We start from the raw sequence: 25,775 nt of genomic DNA on the forward strand, positions 1-25,775 counted from the left end.
CAGTAGGGCTTCCTTAACGAAAGATAGTTTGCTCTTTTACCAAGAAATTAAATATTTTAGTCTCAAAAATTATATTAAGTAATTCTTTTGAATATTTTCACAAAATAAATGGCTTAGAAATTTAAAAACTGCCAATTTATTGGGGTATTGAATAAATGTTAGCTCTGTTTTGGGCATACAAATAAATATTCATTTTTAATAACTGTTCAAAAAATGATACCTTATTTTATAATATTAAAATAATATTTATTAATTATTATTTATTATTAAATTATTAGTTACTAAGCTCTTTTCTTATCATAAAAATACACTTTCTACAATAATTTATTATAAATTTATATATAGGAACACACAAGTTCGTTAAATGGAGGTTCCACTGTGGCTGGGCACAGGAAAACCCAGAATAAAAGACTGAAAAACAACGATGGGGAGTTCTTCGCCATAACATTTCGAAAATTCCAACTAAGCCTAATGCATGCCATTAAACGATTGTCTTTGTGTGCCAATGTTCGAGTGTGTGAGTGGGGGCCTGCATGAGTGTGTGTGGCTACTTGTTTATGTGTTTGCTATCTTCCTAAGAGACGTCCTCGAATGCGACATAAATGTTGCACGTAAAAAGCATGCCGATTCCACAGTTTTCTTCTCGCTGCCATCACTGTTTATTGTCCTTTTTTTCTGTATTTTCCGGTTCCTTTTTACCTTGTTTATGTGTCTGTGCATCAGCCATTTCTGTCAAATATTTATATGTGTTTGGGATGCCTTTACTGCTTTACAAACACACAGTAAAAATGACAACTTGTGCATTTTGTAAAAAACGCATAAATGACATTTCTGAACTATTTTATTACGCATCAAATTAATATGTAATGAATTTTTATTTTGCATATTTCCAAACCATTTTACTTAAAAAACCAAGTGCCATTACAATATTTTTTTAGCTTAAATATGAGGACTACCCTTTTAAAAAAGTGTTGATATTGATTTAACTTAATGGAATACAGAGTACTTACTTACATGTTTTCACACAGTTTTCATTATTAGCTGCACTTACAATTGCAATGTGTTGCACTTTTTCCAAATAATAAACGAGCTTGTTGCATTTTGCTGAAAAATAAAATGCGAGCATGTAAACATCATGAATTGTTTATGAATATATTTTTTTTTATTTGATTTATTTATGTTTTAGCGTAGCAATGCATTATTCTGACTGACAAAACGGTTGTTTTTTTGTACTTTTACCTTGTTTAATTGCATTTGTGCTGAAATGACAAGCTCAGGTTGGAAAACTTTCTAGCCCAGAGAGCTAAAATTTGATTTAAGCCATTCCATAGATTAAAACTTTGACTTGTCAGGGCAAAACAAAAATGTATAAAAACAAAACAAAATGAAAATCAAAGTTTACTGAGCAGTGGGTGGGGGGAAAATATTAAAATTGCTGTCCAGCCGGGACCAGGATTTATTTTCTTAATCCAAATAATGTCAAAAAGCCACAAACAAGCGACAGCCACATAAAACAACTTAGCAAATGAGAACACACACATATACTCGAATTCATACTCACATAAGGGGGAAAACCCGAAGAAAAATGTAATTTATTGTTATTACGAAAATAAATAAGAAAGGCAAGACACAGCAAGGAAAGAAATGAATCAGGGGGCGGGAAAAGCAGGCAGGACCACGCCCACTTCACATACACACACACAGAACCAAACTGAAATTGTGGCAAATAAAAGCGAGGAAATTAAGCAACTGACCACTGGCAAATAAACCGAAAAACCGAACTCAGACAAAGAAAAAGCACCAGAAATGGCAACGGCAGCCATTTTATGTGCCATTACATTGTAAATAAAGTATTGTTTATACCCAGTGTCGCCTGTATGTGTGTGCCTTGGTTTAGTGAACTATAACAAGTGAATTTATGTGAGTTCGAAGTTGTGCCAATGGCACATTTACTTAATAACTCAGGTAGGCGGATTGGTATGCCATTACGTTTGGTTTTTAATCTAATCAACTCGATAGCACAGATAATCCGGGGTGAGGGAAATGTTTACCCCAAATTGCAAAACTTCATCAGTTGCAACATTCTATTGCATATTTCGACGGGAATTTCCCGGCCCTTTCTGTGCACCGGAAAATTTCAATTTATCTGCAGCCAGCTGAGCCATCGAGTTGATTTCACCCGCCCGGAAAACCCTTCGGGTCAAGTGTGAGTAATTACCGCAGTTAGGCCGATCCGGCCGAAAGGAACCTGAGCAGGCAAATGAAATTTCCATGAGTCCAAGGGCCAGGCTTTAAAAATAGCTGCCTCCTGGGGAAATTGGGAAAAGCGCTTGTTTTTGTATGTATTTTCTGCTGCTCAGTTGAGCATGCACACACACACACACAGAGTGTGCTTTTGTGTGTGTGTGTGTCTGTGCAGGAGGTCAGGCAACACTTGACTAAACATTTTCATTTCGGCCAAGGGTGGCCAGAAGTCAATGAATTTTGCCACATGGCGTATGCTTGATATTGCGTGTTGTGTTTTTCCAGCGCTAAATGATTTCATTAAGTGCGAACTCCAACACGCTGCGAAATCGATAAAACAACGATCTGACGCACTTTACTTGATTTATTGGAAGACGCTTTTTAATTGCGTTTTAAGGTTTTAATTGATTTTTGCTCTTTTCATTATCACTTTAACAACATTTTTCATTTAGTTGTAAGCTCTTCAAAATTCTTTAATAAATTTTTGTCTTAATGCTAAGGCTAAGATATTAAATAATAGTAAATTAAACCCAAGAAATATATCCGAAAAGTTATCTTTGCACCTATTGCATTTAAATTTTCATTCCATTTCGCTGCGAAATCGATAAAACAACGAACGTCAGTTCCATTTATTGAAAGATGCTATTAAACTGCATTTTGGGGTTTTAATTGATTTGTATTTTTTTTCACTATCACTTTAACATTATTTTTCATTTACTTGGAAGCACTTTAAGATTCTTAATTAAATGTTACTCTTGTTGCTAAGGCTAAGATATTAAATATAAGTACATTTTACTCAATAATTATTATTTTTGAACCTATTGCATTTGAATTTGCATTCCATTGCTAATATCATTTTAATTGCAATTGAATATTTATAATGCAATAAGTAAACTGCCCCTGCCGGACCAAGTCAAAAGTCATGACCTTTACATCAAAAGTCGGCGTCAATGACACATGGAATGCGACTTACATGTCGACCAAAAATGTAATTTATTCAGTGCCGCAAGATGGAGTCGAAACAAAGACACTGCCACGCCCCAAAAGGACCCCACATAATGAAAGACAAACAAAGCATTCTTTTAGGCGCCGCTGCAGCTGTTTGACACGTTTGTCTTTGTGTGTCTGTGTCTTTGGGTGTGTCAAAGTTCAAAGGACGAGGCGTAAGAATTGAAACGGATTAGTTGAGCAGACCATCCAACAGCCAACGGCCCCTATCCATCATCTTGCCACCAAGGGGTTAATGTCCTAATTGCATCATAGGTGTGCGTTTGAGTCTCCTGATAAATCCATTTTCCCAGACAGTTATTGAAAACTTATTAGCCTGCAGGCCGAGAAAATTGTGTAAGCAGCAAGGACACTTCTGTATTCCCAAGAAAGTCCCACACATTTGTTGGCTCACAACTTGTCAATCGAGTGGAAGGCAAAGGACAAATATGAAATCGACTAAATGAATGGCTACTGAAACTAATTGATTTAGTCGAGATGGATTTTAATTGCAGACAAATATCTTAAGGGTCTAATGGGAAATGGGCTTGCGAATTAATAATTGAGATGGCTAGGTTGTTTTACAATTGCTGTAACAAGTATGCCAGATAATAGGATTCTAAGAGTAGGCCAGTAAACAAATCCGTTTAAAGAGAAGATTTTTCCGCTCTCCGGGAGAGATTTTACCCAACCATGACTTTCTCTCATTTCCTCTCTGGCGCTCTCTGCAGGAAAAGCTTTTCTCTCCCAGCTTTTCCCTCTCTTTGCTCAAAGGATGCTGGGCGAAAAAGACTCAAGCTCTCATAAAATGAGTCCTGCCATTGAGTGCCTATTGAGTTAAGCACTTTTCACACTTGATATCCTTGCGCAAGGATATTCCACTTGGCTTAAATTTCATTTTCCCATGTCTGCAGCATTAGCCAGCACATTCCTTCTTTCTTTGCCCACAATTCTGTTTTTGTTGCCACTTCATTTTGGCCCAAAAAAGGGAGGTGGAAAAAGGACTTCCCAAGCCATTCTTTGTTTTTCTCTAGCTGTTTGCTGTGCCTTGGGTTACCCGTTTGCCTTCTGCTCCTTATCTCTGCCCCTTCCCTTTATTTTTTGCCCTGTTTTTGTTTTTATTGAACAGCGCTTTTGTTGTTTGATTTTTGTCAACGCTTCCCCGGCTCGGCTTCACTTTGCTTACATAAGTGCTCGACCTCCCCTCATCCTGCTAACTTGGCCAAGAAGGCTTCGCACGAGGACTCTGCCATTTGTTTCTGCATCTTTCGTGTTTGATTTTTTTTATTGTTTTGGTTTTTTTTCCTATTTGGCTTAGCCATTGTTCATTTCTCGGTTAGTTGGTCTTTTAATCGCCTTGCTTAGTTATCCTGCCAACTGACTTTAGCCCTCTTTACCCGGGCTTTTCATTTCAATTAGTCGGAGAGCAATGCTTAAAGTGCTTTTCCAGTCCTGCCAGCTTAATCCCAGTGCTGCTGTTGCATTTGAGTTATTAGGTTAATATTTAATTGACATTTTACCCGATCAAAGGATAGCTACTTTATTATTTTTACCTAGGCTTAGCTAGTCGACGTGCCAGGACTTTGTTTTATCGTACCATTGATACGCTAATTACTGGCGATAATTTATCAAGCACACACACACAGACTGCTAAAAATTCAGCTGCAGTGGCAAAAATTGCTACTTAATTATCCCATCCTTTGTAGGGAACCCCTCCCGGGGAACCCCCTGCCATCCTGGGCGCATCCTCGTCGTCAATGTCACGACTGCATGCCGTCACTTCCTGCCGCCCCCTCACTTGGGGTAACTTTACAATTAACTACTAATTGCTCATACGCCACGTTGCGCGGATAGAACAAAGTCAGGTGTGCGTGGCGTGGCGGCAGCAGTTTTCCCAGGTTTTCCCACTTTTCTCTCTTCCAGTGGGTGGTATTTTTCTTTACCCGCCTTTTCCTCTAATTATCCGCGTTGTCACCCACCCGCCGGCAGCAGCATTCTTGTTGTTGCCGCCATCGCTGTCTGGCATTTACTGAATTAAGTTTTAAATTTTTATTAAATGCCTCTGCGCATTTTTCGTCTCCGGCTTTCAGCTACTGTAATTAGTTTTTAATTGCTTTTCAGCTAACGTAACTATGCGAGACTATGCGATCCGCACGTAAATAGTTCACGTCTCTCTCTTAAAGATTTTCCCATTTTCATCCATTTTCATTCCTTTTTCCCCTCGTTTTCACAGCCTTTACGCGGCCCAGCTGCGGCAAAGTCAATCAGCAATTGGGTCTCGATCCACATCAGAAAATGGCATGAAAAATATGCGAACAAAAATGAAAACCAGAAAAAAAGAAAGAGGCAGCAGGGATGAAAGCGAAAGTAATCACAAAACTTTCGCAATAAATCTATGAAAATAATGAAAAACCCAAAGTGCTAGCCTGCATTCTCCCTCACTATTAGGTTTCCAATATTTCACACATATAGAGGGATGTCAATATGGAAATGGATAGGTCGCGTAAGGGGTCAGTGCGACCATAAAATACTCTCAGTGTAGGATTGACAAAAGAGAATTGGATAGAAAATTTCAATGGGATGGATTACGTATTAAGTTATTTTATCTCTCTAGAAGATACCTCTATTGTAATATTTATTTCGGAACTTATTAGCATTATTACCATCTTATAATTTATTTATTTTGCAACTTAGTCATGTCCTTATAAACATATATATTATTCAAATTTACATTTTTGTTTGATTAGTGAATTTATAACTTATCTAAATACCCAAACTCAATTGTAACGAAGACCTCTTAATTTCGAGACAACATTTATTTCAAAAGTTAAAAATTGTTTGGCATTAAGGACGCTAATAATCAATCTCCCTCGCATTAAAATCCCCATAAATCAAACCCGTGCTCAAATTCCTATAATTTATTCTTTGTCAACAAATTATGCTCTGCCAACTCTGGGTTTCAGGTAGCTTTAATCACATAAGGCAAATACTTCACTCCCACAGAGTATCAATCAGCAAACATGGCATCCAAAAAGGTCCTTCACACAGACACATCCCGTGTTCGTTCCAATTTCAACACACAAACAGCAAACCCCCCTACACACACCTCACCTCCGCTCATGCAAATTGCAAACACATGTCGAAGGCGCAAAACATTGTCAAGCAAAATGAAAAATTTATGAAAACGCAAATGAAACAACAACAAGAAGAGCAGCGAAAAATATGTCGCGCCAGGCTAAAAAAAAACTGAACCAACAAAAATAAATAAAACATATTTTGCAAAGGGCCGCCCCTTGCAAAAAGTGAATTTTTCGTTCCGTTTACGTGAAACTTCCAACTCATTTCGCCCAAATGACAAGCCATTTTGTGTGCCAAGTGCCAAATATTTTACATGCCAGCCAGCCAAACATATTTTGGCACACAAAACAGCTCGACAAAATGGAGAACTCTCCTATAGGAAAATATCCCAAAACGAACGAAACGAGTCGAGCAGCTGGCTCGCATTTGCGAAATCACTCATACGCAACGTTGCCGCCGTTGAGCATTGAACAGCTTCAATTGCCGTTTGATGGTTCATTAAAATTTTGCCTGCTGCATTGGCCCGAAGCAATCGAGCACAATAAATCGAGACCAGGTGCTGGGGACCAAGCATTTAAATGTACGATGCAATACCTCCTAGATTGAGGAGCTCAAAGGTTCAAGTTGGGCAGGTGGAAGAAATTAATGCTTTGCCGCAAGCTTAGACAAATAGCAAAATAAATTAAAGTGTGCAACCTGGCCTGCACCTTAATTGCCGAGTAAAGTCGAGTCTTGAGGGGATCTTAACCTAAAAAAACATATTCTATATGTGGAGTAATATTAATGGGGTACCTGGCACATGTGCGCCAGTACTTACAGTCATTACTTTCCCGAAATTGCAAAAATGGAGAGCTGAGAATGTAATATTATACGCTTGTGACATCTAAAAGTAGCATCTAAATATAACCTGTTTTGGGTTATTGTATATGCATATGTACTGCTGTTTAATAAATTCAGATATGACCTAAAAAAACGGGTGAATTAGGAATATAATTAGTAGCATTTATTATTTTTTTAATCTAAGCCTAATTTGGTATTTCATCCAAAGCCTTATCCCACTTTCTCCCATGATATTTAGAATTGTCTTCTGTTTATCCTCCTTCCCTAACATTACTTCAAATAAATCTCCAGTTAGTTAAATCCCGTAACCACCGAGATTAGAAGACACGCCGAGGTATTGCTGTGTCGATTATCTGGGGTTGAATACATTTTCCTGGGCTTTTCATGCGTTTACATGCCACTCACGCAGGTGCTTTTCCTGGGCCGAGCCACGCACATATCTAATTTTAAACATTTTTCAAACTCAATTACATTCCAAGAAGTCGCGCTGAGGAAGCCGAAAGATATGGGATGATGTGGGTGCACCCCCAGCCAGGTAATTGCTTGCAAATTACACAGTAATACTCCCAACCCAATCCCAAAAAGTAAAAGCCAGGGGAGACAAAAACTGGTAGCTGCTGACTGCGAAAACTTTCTCGAGCATTTGCCTAAAATTGAGAGTCTCCGCTCGTAATGAAATCAAACAAAGACACCGAATACGAGCTCCCTGCCGTTTTTCGGGAGGAGGGAAATCATCTTAAATTAGCAGCAAAACTCGGCAATTATGCGAGAAGTTGGCCAAAAGCAGTTGCCAAACTCCGCAAACCATTCTTATTTTTTTATATGTGTGTCTCCCCAAGCAGTGAGCAAATGCTAATGACTAGAAGTGCCCGCACACAAAGTCAAAGAGAAAGCGAAACGAGAGTGGGAGAAAGTCAAGCCACAGGTTGACTGGCTGACTGACTGACTCACTGAGTGGCTGCCGGAAATGGCAGCGCCGAATGGCAGCACAAAATGGCTGTTTGTTTGCTTCCGGTCTAGGCCAAAGACGGCAAACACATTTAGCCACGAAGTGAGGAAAATTCCGCCCAGCCCTCTCGCACATATTTTATGCAAACGAAAAGCACACTGCCACTCGACTTTGCTGCGAAAAGTCAAAGTGAAAAAAAAATAACCTCTCTATAGGTGTGCAGCCTCACCGCAAACTTAAAATGGAAAACCGCGACCTCTTCACCTTTCCAACGGCCAACAGGCCGCATTCAAAATGCTTAGTTCATATTAATAATTCATAAAAATTTATGCGAAATAGACAACATTCGCCGCTGCGGTCTAAACCTGGCTGACAGCTGCCATTTTGCGGTCGGCGGGACGATGAAGTCGACTCCGGCCATCTGTTTCCTATATTTGATATGCATTCCCCGTTGTTTTTATTCTGCTCTCTTTGTTTACATAACATACAGCTGCTGCAAAAACACCATACACCATATTTCCCCCATGTTCATGTGGCCCGTACACTCCATTGTTTTTTGTACCAATTTATTTTCTGCATATAAGCTTACATTTTTAAGCAAGGTTTCGCCTAGTATATGTTTCTGGGTTATTTCAGCTTGGTAAGTGGAGGAAAAATACGAAAAGCTCTGAACTTGTTCTTTAAATTATTAAAAATTCAAAGCCTCTTTGTTTTCAGTAACATACCAATATATCTTACTTTTAGTTTAAAATTTTGAGTTCTAAGACTGTTGTAGTTTCATGTTTGCATTTTCATTTGTAGCAGTACATGGATGCAATTTTTATTTGTACTTTTCTGTACAATAGGAATTCTTCTGAGCTATATTTCTATTAGTATCTACACAAAAACACCCCTGAAAAACATAATTGTGCCCATCTTTCACTCGCTCACATGTTCTTTATAATTTGTCTTATAAGCCAAAAACCGCTGACAATTATAAAAAGTAATTTCGCATTAATCGGCTTAAAAATGAAAAGAAATTGAATTGCTAACCTCCCACCAAATGCCATATTTTTCCAATTCACTGAGTGATGCGATTATGCCAGTTAGATACATATTTCGAAATCAAAGCAACCAAAGTCCATTAAATTAAAAAAAATTATATATGATAAATTTTGCTTGCATAAATGGTTAGATTTCGAGTGGTTTTGAGAGCTGTTTGCTGCTGGAGTCGCAGGATGTGTTTTCGAGCTGAAGAAGGGATCCTTCGTTTTACGCAGAGACATCGCGAGAAATGCGTGGGCTTACTGCATCCCTTTTCGGCAATATTTCTACTTGTTCTGATTGGATTTATGTTTATCTTCGAATTGTGGTATGTTTTGCCGTCAATAACCGATCCCCAGGGCATGTGGCACAAGTTAAACTGGCTGCTGGGAATTTATGTTGTCTTTAATATACTGGGAAATTGGTGGCTCGGCTTTGCAAGGAGTACGTCGGTTGAGAGTTTGTCACCGAAAAGGCAACATCCTGCGGCGGGTGAGGCACACCTATGGCACTATTGCACCTCCTGTCAGAAACTAGTGCCCCCGAGGTCCTGGCACTGCAGATTGTGCAATGTTTGTATTCTCAAGCGGGATCACCACTGCACTTTCACTGGAAATTGCATTGGCCACAATAATCAGCGGTACTTCCTGGGCTTCCTGTTTCACCTGACTTTCGGTAGCGGACAGGCCCTCGTCTATAATGCCATGTTGTCTAGCAAAATTAAGGCCTTTGGGCTCTCCGATCCCCTATTAATGATTGGCCACGATTACTCTCAAGATGCTGACTTCGAGTGGAAGTACACTGTGGCCAGCATCTTCAAACTGAACTTCCTTCTTTTCATGGTTCCCTTCGGTATGTTTGGCCTACAAATGCTGATGGTCCATCGAAACAGTACATGCTATAAGATATTTGACCGCAGTTACGATGTCGGCTGGCGACGAAACTTTGAGTTGGTCCTGGGAAAACGAGGCTTCTGGACTTTCCTCTCGCCCACCATTGCAAGTCCTCTTCCCAATGATGGCACCTATTGGATTCAAAAGCAGTTTGTTTAAAAATTTGGAAAAATAACACTATGTAGATAGTACCTACTTAAAATTATATAGTCGCCTCACTCATTCTTGTTATTATTTTCTTTGAGTCGTACAAATTTTCAACTAATAAAATTGTTGAGTAATCTTAATCATGTGCTACGTGAATACTTTTTGCCAATATTGTGCCAAACGCTGCCCCAATACGTTTGTGAATATAGTTCATCCACTGTCGACAATCTTCGTAGCGGCGGGTATCTTATTCTTCTTCTCAGTGCAGATGTTTTGTATTGCACCTCAGGTGTACAAGGACATGGCCTACAAGCTCTACTGGATACTGGCCATCTTTATAATGCAAAATATCCTAGGGAACTGGTTGGCCTGCTATAAGACAAGCTCATCGGTGGAGACTTTGCCCAAGGACTGCCAAATTCCGGTTCCAGAGGAGGAGCACCTGTGGCGCTATTGTGAACCCTGTAAAAAGCTAATGCCTCCGAGATCCTGGCACTGTGGATTATGTAAATGCTGCATTTTGAGGAGGGATCACCACTGCATCTTCACGGCCACTTGCATCGGTCACAATAACCAGCGATATTTCTTCTGGTTCGCATTCTATTTAACATTTGGCTTAATCGTGAGCTTTGTTACTTTTTGCACTCATTTGGCAAGGAATGGCTGTAATATGTTTATGATGCCGGACCTGTTTTCGAATTTACTATTACAGTTCTTGTGCAAAAATCACGACAGTACCTCCAACGGCAGTCTTTTTCACGACAGTACCTCCGACGGCAGTCTTTTTCAGACCATAACCTACACTCTGAACATTTTCGCTTTTCTCATACCTGGCTTCATGCTAACATACCAAGTTCAGATTTTATGCCTTAACTCTAGTTACTACCAAATGTTTGATGATGTCTATGACTTGGGTTTCCTAAAGAACTGCGAACTTATTATGGGCCAGCGAGGACTTTGGACATTCCTATCACCCTTGCTGAAGAGTCCTTTGCCCCACGATGGCACTCAGTGGCAGATGAAGCAACAATCTCTATAAATTTATAGATGCCTTAGAACAAAATTTATAAATTGAGATGAAAATATAGTGGTTATCAAGGTTTTTTTGTTAAATCTAATTTTATTAATAGCGCAGACCTGCAGAATAAGTCGATTATTTAGCAGTTTTCAGCTGGAAGCCGCTGTGGTGTCTACAGACAGTAAAATAAAGCAGGCCATGGATTTTAAATTAAAAATGCTAAATAAAAATTCAATACAAATACAAAAGATTAAACAAACACAGGTTGTACAGCGATTTCAGCGGTTAAAGTAAGAACAGTTTTCCAGAATCAGATCATTAGGTAACTGTTTTTTGATTATTAAGATCAAGAGAGCAGAATTCACTTGCTTTAAGCGACGAACTATTATTTAATCTGTATACTATTTTTTCATATAATACAGAATTTATATCGTGAACCATGTGCATCTTGACGGAAATGTGTCGCAATTATGCCAAAGGTGATCCCAAGAAGTTCGTGAGAATAGCACATCCGCTATCAGTGATTTTGGTATTTGTTGGCACCGCTTTTTTCTTTTCCCTTCAAATGTTTCACGTGGTGCCGAATTTATTTGGTGTCAATACATTTATGTACAAACTTGGCTGGGTGGCGGCCATCTTTATAACATACAACATCCTGGGCAATATGGTGGCCTGTTATATCACAAGCTCATCGGTGGAGAGTTTGCCCAAGGATTGTCAAGTTCCGGTTCCGGAAGAGGAGCACCTGTGGCGTTACTGTGAAACCTGCGAAAAGCTCATGCCTCCGAGATCCTGGCACTGTATACTGTGTAAGTGCTGCATTTTGAAGCGGGATCATCATTGCAGCTTCACGGCCAATTGCATCGGACACAATAACCATCGATATTTCTTCTGGTTTACATTCTATTTAACCCTTGGAACCAGCTTGAGTCTAGCTACCTTATTTATTGATGCGGTGATGGAATTCTGGCCTTCTGTGACGTGGCAGTTGATCCTAGGGGTAACTTCTTCCGAAAAATCAGCCTTATGGTTTATTTACTGGCGCTACGTTATCATGCTTCTCAACGTTTTCGCCGGCCTTTTTCCTGCCCACATGCTGTTTTATCAAATACAGAATCTTAAGTCGAACTCTACGTACTACAAAATATCCAGTCGGCTTTACAATCTGGGTTTCCGGAAGAACTGCAAGGTTATATTGGGTCAACGAGGCCTGTGGACTTTCTTATCGCCCATGTTGAAGAGTCCTTTGCCACACGATGGAACCCGGTGGCCGATGAAGCAGGCCGTCTAATTTAATATATATTTTATACCTAATATTGAAGAATTAAAAATTATTCTTTCATCAGGGATAAATTGCTTTACTTGTCATTAGTAAAATAAAAATTTATTCAGTCAATGCTAGATACATTTTAAAATTTGTCATTGCCTCACAAAATGTGTTTCATATGGGTCTGCACAAGATCCTTCGCTCGTCGCCACCCGAAGATTTTTGTAGGATTCTTGCACCCATTCGCAGTACTTTTTGTGCTGGTGGCCACCGTCTTTTTTGTGGTGTTGCAAATGTTTTACGTGGTGCCCAACCTATTCAAAACCGATACAATAATGTACAAACTGTCCTGGCTGGTGGCCATCTTTATAACGTACAATATCTTTGGCAATTTGCTGGCCTGCCACCTCACAGATACTTCGGTTCAGAGTCTGCCGAGGGATCGGCAAATGCCGGAACCGGGAGAAGTGCACCTCTGGGATTTTTGCGATATCTGCGAGAAGTCGATGCCTCCGAGGTCCTGGCACTGTGTCCTGTGCAACCGCTGCATTCTGAAGCGCGATCATCACTGCATCTTTACGGCATCTTGCATTGGGCATAATAATCAGCGATATTTCTTCTGGTTCACCTTCTATATGGCCCTGGGGACTTTCGTGGCCCTGACAACTCATACCCTGGTTGTTTTACAATATTGCAGGTATATGAACTTGTTTTTCTTGGACTTTCGTGATGTGATTGGTCTTCCAACTTGGCTTCTTGTGACCCTATTCGTCAATATCTACGCTTTTGCTGCTCCAGGATCTGCCTTGATTATTCAGTTTATGGCATTACGTATAAATGGCACTTTGCATGACCTTTATAGTGAAAGGTTCAACAGAGGAATACGCAAGAATTTCAAGATGATTGTTGGTAAGAGGGGCCTATGGACTTTCTTTTCGCCTACCATTAAAAGTCCTTTGCCACATGACGGCACAAAGTGGTTAACTAAAAAGAAGGATATCAGCGAGTGTTGATATTCCATATTTAATAGGTGTGTACTTTTTATGGTTGAATCGAAAATTCGCATATATCAAATAGACGAAAGTTTATATTTGATCATATTGTAAACGAATCTGAATAATTATAAGCTGGAGCAAATAAGAAATATGTATTTTAAAGATACCCCAATCCTATCTATGTCTATGTAATCTATGTCATAACAAACATTCCTTTGGAATAATACTCAGTGTATATTCAGTACCATACATACAAAATTACAGTCCGTTTCGAGTTACTGATCTGCCAGCCTATGGAAGACTCTGTTGAATCCTTAAGACTTCGAGTTAAGATGGATTCACCGGATCAAGGGGACACCAACGGGAACACTAGTATCCCAAAGCGCATTGAAAGACGTATCAAACCTTTGGTTGATTCCATAGCAGTGTCCCTGAATGTATCGATGATACTTTTCTTTTACTTTTTCGACGTGTTCTACGTAATGCCACAATTCCTGGGGATCTTTGGACAGGCGGTGCATTTTGTGGTAAGCACTTGGCTTACCTACAACATCCTGGGCAATTTGAGGGCCTGCACGAAGACCTCAAATACTGTGGACACCTTGCCGCCGGAAATGCTAAAACCTGCGGAGGGGGAGGACAGTCTGTGGCACTTTTGCGACCTTTGCCAAAGGACTGTACCGCCAAGATCCTGGCACTGCAAGACCTGCAGTACATGTATTTTGAAACGGGATCATCACTGCAATTTCGTGGGTAACTGTGTGGGCCACAATAACCAGCGGTACTTCATGTGGTTCTCGTTCTACGCAATGATTGGCAGCGTATTGGCCTTCTGCGATAATCTGCTGTACGCCCATAAGCATGGCATTGAATTCTTCGACATATTCACGATGCATTTAGTTCTTATTGTCGAGTTCATGCATCCGGGTACACATGACCTGCTCGCTCACTTCATAATAATTTCCATACTGACCATGAACATATTCGCTATCATATTTCCCGGCGCCCTGTTTCTCTCGCAAATAGTTGTTATCCGAAACAACTCGGTTATGCATAGTACTTCTGATCGCACCTATAGTTTGGGTATCTGGGAAAACTTTGCCCAGGTTCTTGGAGTTCGTGGATTTTGGACCTGCTTATCGCCTAGTATCAAAAGTCCCCTGAGTCACAATGGCATCCAATGGAAGTCGAAGAACACCGCTTAAATCTATTTGGATATCTTCTCATCGTTCTTGCAGATTATATTTGATTTTCCATCCCACACAATCGAGTCTTTCACTTCATTAAGTTCTGCTAATTACCAAGGAAAACCGAGGGGATGAAAGGGGGAACTTGCCACGTGTCCAAGTTTTATCGGATTGCGAGTTTGGTACTGAGAGTCCCGTTTATCATTCTAATAAAGAGTCAATAGACTTAGCCGTTTGTTCAGAATTTCTAGAAGAGAGAAAGGGGAAAGAGTAATTAAGATAGTATATAAGGGAAACCAGCAAAAATTGACTTAAAATATAATCTAACAGAAAATGCAAAAATTAAGTAAGTCTGTTCACCTATCATTTGTCTTTATAATATGCTATCCTACCAGTCAAAATAGTGATATTAAATATATATCTTAATATCAAGCAAAAATATTCGTAATATTAAAGTTCTAACTTCGAAATATTTCAGTATTTCGACTGGTAGGATATCAAAAAGTCGCCTTGATAACAGCCCACCATTTTACTTCCGACTTGCTCTACATTTGCATAAAGTTCCGCCCCCGAAAATCGCTGAGAAGGCCTTTCTGCCCACCAAAGTCAACCTCAAATCTGTTCATGGCTTGTGACACCTTCTGCCGCAAGTCGAAAACACTTGTCAAGTGTCGGAAAAAGCCAAAATCCGTTTTGAAAAATGAAAGCCACTCGGGATAGAGATAGAGACCATTCTGGAGGGCAGACGGGGTATGGGCTATGGGAGAATTAATGACGGCGCATGCCAGTGACAAGCCCCGAAACATGGAATCAAAGTCCAAGAGTGGGCGTTTCCGTGTTTCGGTGCATGAAAAATGTTCGAGGTGCGAAATCTGTTGCGGGGTCTAAACAACATAATTGCCAAATAAAAAAGTCGCCGCCGGCTCTGGCTCTAACCGCCTGACCATTAATCAAAACTGGCTGAAAAATGAGCAGGACCATTTGAGGAGGCCATGGAACAGCTGCCTGTGGCCAAAAGCACGAGTCTGAAGTCCACTGAGAAATGGCATTGTCAACACTTTTTGGCCAATCGGAAGGGGGGCGGGGCATTGGGAATCCCCGTCAGCGACATTTGTTCCGGCAATCGCTTATTGCGATGGTCATATCAGAGTCCCCGATTCCGATTCCAATTCCGCCTCCCCAGACTTCTGATGGCTGATGACCTCTGATGCCTGATTGCAGCGCACTCAATTGGGCAACTTCCGCAGGCATTTGGTCGAAATGGGAGGAGAAAAATAACAGCTGATACGTGTGGTGACTGGTGCTTAAAGATCTAACCGAAAATAGTCCTGTAAACCCAGTTCTAGAGTGGAAATTGTCCCCGCATCTGTTGTGGATATTTCCATGGCATACACGTTGGCATGTCAGTCAGAATGGGCTTAGATATTCGTTGTGGCATAGAGAACTTTAAAATGCGGGCCCATCTCGAATAGAGGATGGGTATTGAGTCCTTTCGGCCTCACATTCAGATAGCAACCACTGCCAGGAGACGGGTCTGTTAACTGTCTCTCAACCAAAACCCCAACCAAACCCATCCAACTCCTGTGTGCAGGACAAAATTCACCGCTAAGCATTTGCCAACAATGTGCGACTGTTCAAAGGACAAAGGGGTTTTTGGAAGAGGGAAAAGGACATGGAACCGGTATGACATGGAGGTTCATGGGGATCAGTGTAATCATAGCGATGGCTCTCCTCTACAAAAGAAAACCTCCCAAACAGGAGGAAAAAGTGCCCTGAAAAGGCGCCAAATTAGTAGTAGTCCTGCTGCTTAAAATATATTTGTAATATAAGCAATTCTAAACAATTCAGTGATTTCAACCCTGACCAGCAATAATTTTAATCCCATCTTTCCAGCTATATTTTGGCAGACCCACGAAAGCAATCGAGTGAACCGGCTTTTTCTGCAGACTTTTCACCAAGAATTTTCTCTGCTCGCCGAAACGCTGACTGCGCTGCTGCTGCGCAGCCACTGCTCTGATTTTTCTCTGCTTTTTCGCTGCTTTTCCGCTGCTTTTCCTCTGCTTTCCCCGTGCTTTTCCTCCGCTTTTGGATGATGGACAAATGGCATCGCCAAGTGAGCCACTAAGCAGCGACAGTTTTTATGATTTTTCGGTTTCAGCGAGTTTTCCTTTTGTTTGTTTTGCAATTATTTCCCCTGACGGGAAAAGTGGACTGTACTGTTACTATTGCCATCTCTTTCGGCAGAGTCTTTCATGTTAACTCACCCCAAAATTTTGCACTTTGCCACAATTGTCGCATTCTTATTAGGGGCATATGAAAATGTGTTTGTCATTTTTTCTTTGATATTCGAGAACTTCTTTGCTGTTTGCTGGCATTTCCGCATTTGCATATATTTCATGTGGCATGCACTTAGTTTCATGTATATGTTTCACTGTTTCTTTGGGTCTTTGGGTAATTTCATTTGCACCAAGTGCCTCACCTTTTGCCATTTCGCCATTTGGTATTCCCTGCCTTTATTTGCATTTTTCTGACTGTGTGTGGTGACCCCTTGATATTATTCCTGCCACCCACTTTATTTGCCCGGCACTTCACACGCTGCCACTTTCCCATTTCCCATTTTCCACCACCCCTCGCACGTACGCACATTCAGGCATTCACCCATTTCCCACCCCCTTTCTCCTTCGTTTTGCGGTCATTTAACTGATGTTTCTATCTCGTCCAGACTTTCTTTGTCTCCGTCTCGCTTCCACCATTGCTCCATCTCGCTTCCACTTGGCCTGCGGCCTTTTCCGGATGGCAAACGGCAAATGCTGAAATCGTGCGAAAAATTAAATAAATGACCAGCTCGATTTGCCCATTCCCATTTCGATCGGCCTCGCCTTTATTTCCACCTTATTTATGGCTTTAATGTGCTATAACTCTGCATTGATTTCCATTTACCTTTTGAATTTATGGCCTAAGGGCCTCTAAGTAGAGTTAGCCGCTTGAATATTTGATATTTTTTATAAAGTACGTTTCAATCGAATAGCTGCCCCCATTTCGTTAGTAGGTTTATAGAGTAGGCATATTCCAAGAGCACTTGAATAATGAAAAGTATATTTTGTAGCCAAAGGTTAGGAACTATTTTTGGGTTACGTATGGAGCTTTTTCAATATATGAAATATTTGCTATTTGAAAAAAAGTCCTTGCTAAACATGCTTACTATTTTTATAATCTTTCCATTCCATAACAAGTTAATTTTAACAAAATATTGCCCTAAATTATTATAATTTTTCTACCTTATGTTAAGTAATAAAAAAGGAATTTATACAGTTTATTTGGTACCTGAAGCTGGTGAGTTTCGGTCTAAGATATTTTGTAACCAAAGTTTAGGGTCTTTTTTGTAACTTACAAAACTTTTATAAAATATCAAATTGGATAATTGATAAAAATCCTTGCTAAATATGCTTACTCTCTTTATATTCTATAAATTCCTTGAATATCAAGATAATTTCAACCAAAATATTAACCTTTTTTTAATAAATAAAAAAGGTATTTATAAAGTTTACTTGGCACCTGAAGTTCCTGAGCTTTGGCTTTAAAAACTCCCACCACTCCTGCCTTATCCCTTTCGCACTTCTGAAGCATCTCGTTTGCATTCAGCAGCAAATTGGCCAACAGCCTTGCAGCTTGTAGTCCGAAATTGCCTTTCATAGCGTCAATTCCATCAGCAATTTCCGCGCCAATTAAAAAATTGTTGCAACTGGCCGTTTTCGTTTTCTGGCCCTTGGCATTATTCGCCACTTTTCCATGCCGAGCACGCACTGCGGGGTTGAAGGGGTGGGGAAATGGTGGGAAAAATTCGAAAGGGTGGGTGGAAAATGCGTGGGCGGGGGAAGTGGGTAACTGCACTGCAGGAGCTGTGTGAAGAGGGGGAATTTTTTGGCCGTGGATTCGCGAATGAGCTTCATCTGACACGCCTTTCTCTCTCTTTTTGTTGTTCATCATAAATAAATACTGTTAATTTTTCAATTGTTCGCTTGGCCGCTTAACAGCCCCCCGGTTTTCCACCCACCCTCGTAACCCCGAAATGTGGCACGTGCAACGCCATGCACATAATGGAGGCTCCCTCCGGAAAATTTCTGCCGGGGAATCCGATTCACCATATGCCGGAGTCAAAATTTGTGCTGCCCGGAAGTTTTGGGCTACGTGGTGACGGAGATTGACAGACTAGACTATCTGTACACTGAAATAAGTATTTTATCGTGAGATTTCCAAGAAACTTAATAGCAAGTTGTCTGAAATATACACAAATATATTTAAGGATATGAGAGGGATTTTATTATAAGTTTTACAATATTTGATTATAAAATAACTAAAATAAAATAATATATATATAAAATTGTCTAACTCTATCAGTTCTTTAAATTTATTTTAAACATTTATAATATATTTCTTAGAATAAGAATTTCCCATTTAATATGTAATAGTATTATAATACTAAGGAAAAGTTTATGGCTTCTTAGGAATAGAAGTTAATAATAATATTACTGCCCCTAAAAATATTTTATTATGGAATCATCCTTATCAATGGTATTTTTTGATTATCGAAATATAAGTGTAATTTCTAGTAAGTTAAGCTAAGTGTATGAGCAATAAAGTTGACAGTTTTCCATCAGACGGGAACGTGACAGCTTGGAGGAGGAACGTAGCCGAGGGCCAAGGATTGAGGACCCCGAACGGAGGAGGACGCAGAAGGAAGTCCTGGAGGGCACGTGGTGTTGTCTGGACGACGTCGCAAAAGTTGGAACCGGCGTCGCCACCGGATATCAAACAGTTTTGGCTGTTTGCTGGAATGCCCCGTCCTAATATGCAATACACAATATCCAAATATCCCGCACACACATGACAGGAGCAGCTGTCACCCGGCGGGGTCCATCTCCCTCTCGCGCTTATCGCCCCGGAACGGAACTTGATGAGCAAAAGCCATTTTAATTTCAAACGCTCCCGCCCTGACTTGACTCTCTATATAAATCTGTCAGCCGTGACAAGGCACATCTGTCAGCTCCTCCCGCCAATCGGAATGCCTAATCGAAGTAAATTGAATCACATAAACGCGGCAATGTGCCCAAAGGACCTCCCGGAAAACAGGGAAAGGAGCAGCAGCCTTATCGAAGTGAAAGCTGTTCTGGATGAAAGGGAATGGGCAGAAAATCAGCCTTCGGGTAAAGTGACAGGCAAAAAAAGGATATGAGGCTTATCTGGAAAATATGGTTGAAACTAAAGGGAAGACTGATTGTCACGAGAATATATTTAATCCCATGTTCTTTGAGCATAACCAAATAGTTGAATCATATCATTATAATCGCAATGAATATGTAATATAAATTGCAGAATTTACTGGCATTTAAGGCTCAACAAAGGGCTCTCAGCCCTTAAGCTATTATAAGCTAAACTGTTCGCTGCACACATTTAAGTGTAAATAAATAAATATCCGTACAATTGCATTACAATAATAAATCAAAGGGCCTTAAAACCATATCCAATCAATGATCGGTTAAGCCCCTCTCCAATAAATGCGAAAAACCATTTAAATAATTTCGCACTCGTTCTGGTAATCCACAAATGAAAATTAGCCCCAACCAAAAAAAAAGAAACAATTTGCATATTAAGCAAATAAAATTATCAAATGAAATAATAGAAATGCAAATAACAATGAAACTATTGTTGGTTTCATTTTTTGGTTATTTCGCTTTATTGCTGTCACTTTTTTTGGCTGCAATTTGGATGGAGAATTAATTAATTAGTTGCGAAATCCTTTTGACCTTTAGCGGAGGTCGAGTCTTAAGCAGAGTCTTGCCACTCCCCTCGGTCTTCCACCCCGCACTCCACCACTCACACACTCGAACAAATTGTATCTGCTTACCAAGAGCACGGGAAATTAATTTACGAGGTGAAACTTATTTGCGAAACCCTTTTTGCGCTCTAACGGTTAAGGGGGTGGCAGAAGGGTGGTGGGCGGCAGTCCATTGAAGCGTTTAAATTGCTGTCAACAAAAGGCAAACAAATAAATAAAAGCCAACATCCAAGGGCGGCGGGTAAGTGGGCGGTGGACGGCAAAGTGACAAAGTAAGCGGACCGCACAACAAATGTGTCTACAAATGGACGACAATGGAGGGATGTGGCAGTGGAAGTGGCCAGGGGATACACAAGGAGATCCGGGCTAAATTAACGGATGGGATGGTATAGGGGTGCCGCTGAAAGGAAGGCCCTCAAATGACCCAAAACAGGCAAGACGAAACGTGCGCCAAGAGGAATGATTAACACATTCTGAAAAGAGGGGTATACAGAGAAAACAGTATCACCTAAAAAGGAATACTCGCTTCCAAAAATATTTAAATTTTAAAATAAAATATATTTTAGCTATGGTCTATCTTAAATTTCTGAAAATAATATGGTATTGCATACTTTTAGGTTTCTGTTAAAGCCATTTAATGTAAATAAATACAACCATGTTTACTTTTTTTCTGTGTATGGTAAAATATCTCAAGGCATTGGTATTACCAAGATCTTTGGGATGGGCGTGGCTGAGCTGGTTAAGATAACACGCAGAATATGCCAGCTACTAACCGCAGATAGTGACAGCCTTTAATTACAAGCTTGTCAACGGGGCGGGAAATCCCCCGCCCAAGGTCAATGGGAAATCTGCGAGTGGCATCAATCGGGGCAATCTGAATGCGCTCAGCTCCTTTCGGTCCCACAAACGTGGCAGGCACTCAAATGGCATGTAAGCAGGAAAGGATTCGTAGGGGATGCGGAAATTCAGAAGGATGAGGGGCAGGAATGGAAAACACGCGCCGGACACGCAAAGAAACGGTAGCAAAGGTGGCCCAAGGGGCAAGGATATGCTGAATACATACATATATGCATTGCAGTGCCTTATGCTGGAATACTCTTTAAAGAGAAAGAGATTTTCCAATATTCAACAACATTGTAAAACATTTTCAAAATTAAAAGAAGTTATAAAATGTTTTATTTTGTAATAATTAGTCCTGGCTTAAGAGCTGCCATTATTTTTATTAGAATTTTTAGGAAACTTTTTATAAATTAACGTTAAGCAGTTACTAGCTTTATTCTTTCTAAGTAAAGAGGTAACTTATATAAAAGTCGTTCTAGAATATGATAATCCTGCCTAAACTCCTCCCAAAATGCCAGTACTCCACCTACATAGCATCTCAAAAATAACTCAAAAGAGCAGGGAAATGGAAATCAGCACGAAAATGGCAAACATGTGGCAAGGCCAACCGCAGGTGGGCGGTGGGCGGGTTTTCTTTTTGGGTTTTCAGCCAAAGACCCGGCAATCGGGTTAACCGTCGACTATAAATAGCCGAGCATCGGGCATGCATGCAAATGGCCAGCTGGAAAAAAAAGGCAAGCGCTAAAAACGGACTTCCACTCATCAATAATGCATTCCGCATTGGGGCAGATACAAAACCAGATTGAGATACAAAGGCAGATGGAGATTGGAGATTGGCAAGGAGAGCTGACATTGATATGTCAACTAATCCGATGGCACTTTCGTTCGGCGACCTGAGGTCACCTCGCCACTTTTCACCACCTCCTTCCCACCGCCCAGCTGTCCATCCTTCCTTCCAGTTTTCCCTTTTCGCCGAGTGCCAGTGCCGGCAGGACATAATCGCTTGTTGATCCTTTATAAATACCAGGCAGGGACACCAGCTGCCGCAACATCCTGTGGAAAGTGAGCGACTACTGGCCACTCGGGTCTCGGGTGTCCAAGCAGCGGGTGACATAATCAAATCAATAATTTATGAGTCCACTTCGCTGTAAGCGGATTTACATTGGCCAACACTTGGCGGAGCTCCCTGGGGGATCAGAAACTTTTTCGCCCACTTGCCGCTGAAAGGGAATCCTCAACTGATATCAATTAGGTGGAAAGTGATAAGTTCGCTGGCTGTTTGTTTGTTTGTTTGTCTATTTGCCTAACTTTTGATTTGGTTTTCGGAATGGGAAATGGCAAATGGTAAAGGGAAAACTTGAGAGATGGCTGATGATAATGCTGCGCACACTCTGTTCAACTGTGGATGATAATACCAGACAGTACCAGAAAAGGATAACAGAACCAGCAGGGAAAAACAAGCTGTTACTGTGAGGGGAAATAATTGCAAAACAAACAGAGAAAGAAAAAGGCACAAGGAAATGCGGGATGAAACCGAAAAATCATAAAAACTGTCGCTGCTTAGTTGTTCACTTGGCAATGCCATTTGTCCATCATCCAAAAGCAGCGGAAAAGCATGGGAAAAGCAGGGGAAAAGCAGAGGAAAAGCTGCGGGAAGGCAGCCCAGTGGCAGAGCAGCAGCAGCGCAGTCGGAAAAGTACCAAGAAAATCGGCTACACTCGATGGCTTTTGTTAGTTTGCCAAAGGAGGGGGGTGTATATATAGAAATGGTATTGGAGCTTAATATTGGTAATGGTTAGAGATACTTCAAATTGCTTATATTATGAAGATATTATGCAGCAAGCACCCTGTATGGCCATTATACGATTTGACTAATTTGGCGCCTTTTCAGCGCACTTCTTTTTGCTCCTGCATGTTTAGGGAAGTCTTCTCTGGAGGGCAGAGCCACCGTTATGATTACAATGACCCCCATGATCCCGACCAGCAGTCGCGTGTCCTGGCAGACCCTCTTCCCCGCCAGAAATACCCTTTGTCCTTTGAACACTCGCACGTTGTTGGCAAATGCTTAGCGGTAAATTTTAGTCCTGAACGCACACACACAGGAGCAATGTGAGCATGATGATGTGGTTGAGGGACAGCAGAGGCAAAGTCCTGGCTCCTGGCAGTGGTTGCTATCTGTATTCCAGGACACATCACGACCCCATTCTCCTCTCACAGATAGGCCCGCAGTTTAAAGTTCCTCTAGCCCCTGCCCAAAACCCATTCCTCTGATATGCCAACGTTTTCCATGGACCCTGTTGACGGCACATTCAAATATCCACAACAGATGCCGTGACACATGCCCCCTGCTCAGCCTCCAAATCCCCTTTTCCACACACTTTGAAGGCCCGGGACAATGCGGCGTATGATTATTTGACTGCTAATGTGAGGGAAGTCGTCGCTTTTCGGCTGGTTTGTGGTCTTGGTTAGTTCTTTGTGTTCACTGTGTGGCAGCCACAGCTTTTCGTAGCCAGCCTGGCTTAAAGAAAAATGCTGGCCTGGCCAAACGAGCATAGGTAGCAGCTGTTTCCCCATCGAATGGCCAACGGAAGTTGACCAATTGAGTGCGCTGCAATCAGAGTTTGAATTTTTTTTGCAAAAGAATCAGACGGTGGAAAAAAAGAGGAAATCCACATAAGGTGGATACGAAACAGAACTGTCATACCGATTTTAAGTGAGTTTTATTTGAATAAAAAGGATTTAAAACATATCCACTAAATTTAAAATCCTAGCTGATAGGAAAACTCATAGATTTCGTAGCCCACTCAACTAACCTATGTAATCAACTAACTTTTCTAAACTGATCTGCCACAAATGCCTGGGTAGACAATTGAATTCATCATACGCCACGTTGGCCGCAACCTTTTCGCACGGCTGCCAGGGGGCATGCTACGTATGTGGGCCAAAACACACACAATGCATGCCACAAATACCAGGAAAATGCCCGCAGGGTACAGTAAATACTGTGTGGAAAAACTGCCTTAAAATGAATAGTAGTAAGAACTAGGTTAGCACATTTACATACAAAAAAAGATTATTAATATTATAAAATAAATCGAATGCTTACCGTATCTAAATTTAGTTTACGGGTATATTTAAAATGTATTTCCCGTTTCCATTAGCGAGTAACCACTACCGATTCATATATGTATTTATTTTAGCGATTTATTGTTGAAAATGTTTTGTTCTGCTTATTGAAATTCAATAGGGATAAACGGAGGCTGTCCCTTACTTTCTTTGCCACCCCTCACCTCCCCCTTGGCCTTCGGCATAACTACAAATAGTTGGGTGAGTGGAAAGTAGCAGAAGCGACCGAGTTGCCGCCGGGCAAAGCAAATATAGTACCAACAAATACCAGCCAGCAAAAGCGAACAGCCGACACTTGGCCAGAACTTACTGCTGCCGATGCACAAAGCGAAAATATCATTTAATATTTAATAGAAACAGAAACAAAAATATTTAAACTAAACAAAAAAAATTAACAAATACCGAAAAATAATTTCCGAAATGCTTTGAATAACCACTATGAATATCCCACTAATAGCAACCATGAATAACACATAACAAATTCGCTTTGAAATTTGGAAATTCATAGTTAATGGGGGAAGTACATCATACACTCAGTAAACTTATTTTTATGATAGAGATGTTTTCAAGAAGTATACATTTTTTAAATGTTTTACAAGAATTCGAATTTTTAAATTTTTAAATGCATTTAACAATAATATGCAAAGTAAGATTCGTGTTTTTAAATTTTACAACTTCAAATTATGTTTAAATATGGTATATGAAATTGGAACCCCTATACAGGTTAATAAATTAAGCATTTAAAAATATCCGAAGATTAAAAATTCATCATCCGTTAAACTTTACCAAAGAAGTGTATCTTTAAGATACAAATATATATCTTCGAAAAAAAGTATCTTGTGGATAAAATTGTATCTTTGGGTAACATCCTTATAGATACATTTGTTTCCTCAGTGCAGCTACTTATTTTGCTTCTGTTACTACTTTTGATTTTGCTGCTGTTTGGTTGTTGCTGCCCTGCAGCGACCGCAACGCCTCCTGCCGCAACTTTTGCTGCCACACTATAAATATAACATTAATTTTTATGTTTTCATATTTAGCAACGCTTCGCTGGGCACACACAGACACACGCACACACACGAACACCCCGAAGCAGTCGCACCCATAAAGATATGGCCATTGAATGACGTTTATGAGCGATAACGCCGACGTCGCTGCTGCGCAACATTCGCTGTTAGCGGGTTAACAGCGGCTTAGCAGCGGTTTAGCAGGACTTTTCCAGCAGCATCCACAGCCGTTTTGTTGGTGGGAAAATCCTCTGCAAATGCGCCGCGGCCGCTACGACTGCGACGCCGACTGAGGCAGAGGCAGCTGCGTCGGCGACTTCTATTGTCATTTGCCACAT

The 25,775-nt window shown here is 40.6% G+C and overlaps 5 protein-coding genes across 6 annotated transcripts; all 5 read left to right on the forward strand.

The window, feature by feature from the left end:
• Positions 1 to 9,196: 9,196 nt before the first annotated feature.
• LOC108007584 (probable palmitoyltransferase ZDHHC24) lies at positions 9,197 to 10,251 on the forward strand. 2 transcript variants are annotated; one of them, XM_070996258.1, is made up of 2 exons: positions 9,197 to 9,973; positions 10,041 to 10,251. In XM_070996258.1, exons 1-2 carry the CDS (start codon positions 9,265 to 9,267, stop codon positions 10,187 to 10,189), a joined length of 858 nt encoding a protein of 285 aa, XP_070852359.1. In that variant the 5' UTR covers positions 9,197 to 9,264; the 3' UTR covers positions 10,190 to 10,251. The 2 variants fall into 2 exon arrangements, with proteins under 2 accessions (XP_070852359.1, XP_016926766.4); XM_017071277.4 differs by having other exon boundaries at positions 9,197 to 10,239.
• On the forward strand, positions 10,226 to 11,309 carry LOC108007586 (probable palmitoyltransferase ZDHHC24). The gene has a single exon (XM_017071281.4). The coding sequence runs from the start codon at positions 10,304 to 10,306 to the stop codon at positions 11,198 to 11,200; it is 897 nt and encodes a 298-aa protein (XP_016926770.3). The 5' UTR covers positions 10,226 to 10,303; the 3' UTR covers positions 11,201 to 11,309.
• A 60-nt stretch (positions 11,310 to 11,369) lies between these two features.
• Positions 11,370 to 12,502, forward strand: LOC108007571 (probable palmitoyltransferase ZDHHC24). The gene is made up of 2 exons (XM_065866455.2): positions 11,370 to 11,501; positions 11,602 to 12,502. The coding sequence occupies exon 2, from the start codon at positions 11,619 to 11,621 to the stop codon at positions 12,468 to 12,470; it is 852 nt and encodes a 283-aa protein (XP_065722527.2). The 5' UTR covers positions 11,370 to 11,501; positions 11,602 to 11,618; the 3' UTR covers positions 12,471 to 12,502.
• Positions 12,503 to 12,538: 36 nt separating this feature from the next.
• On the forward strand, positions 12,539 to 13,794 carry LOC108007568 (probable palmitoyltransferase ZDHHC24). The gene has a single exon (XM_017071261.4). It carries the CDS (start codon positions 12,614 to 12,616, stop codon positions 13,457 to 13,459), a length of 846 nt encoding a protein of 281 aa, XP_016926750.3. The 5' UTR covers positions 12,539 to 12,613; the 3' UTR covers positions 13,460 to 13,794.
• On the forward strand, positions 13,774 to 14,788 carry LOC108007567 (probable palmitoyltransferase ZDHHC24). The gene has a single exon (XM_017071260.4). The coding sequence runs from the start codon at positions 13,774 to 13,776 to the stop codon at positions 14,644 to 14,646; it is 873 nt and encodes a 290-aa protein (XP_016926749.3). The 3' UTR covers positions 14,647 to 14,788.
• The last annotated feature ends 10,987 nt before the right edge of the window (positions 14,789 to 25,775 follow it).

Source organism: Drosophila suzukii, chromosome 3 (genome assembly GCF_043229965.1).
Source record: "Drosophila suzukii chromosome 3, CBGP_Dsuzu_IsoJpt1.0, whole genome shotgun sequence".
Taxonomy (NCBI): Eukaryota; Metazoa; Arthropoda; class Insecta; order Diptera; family Drosophilidae; genus Drosophila; species Drosophila suzukii.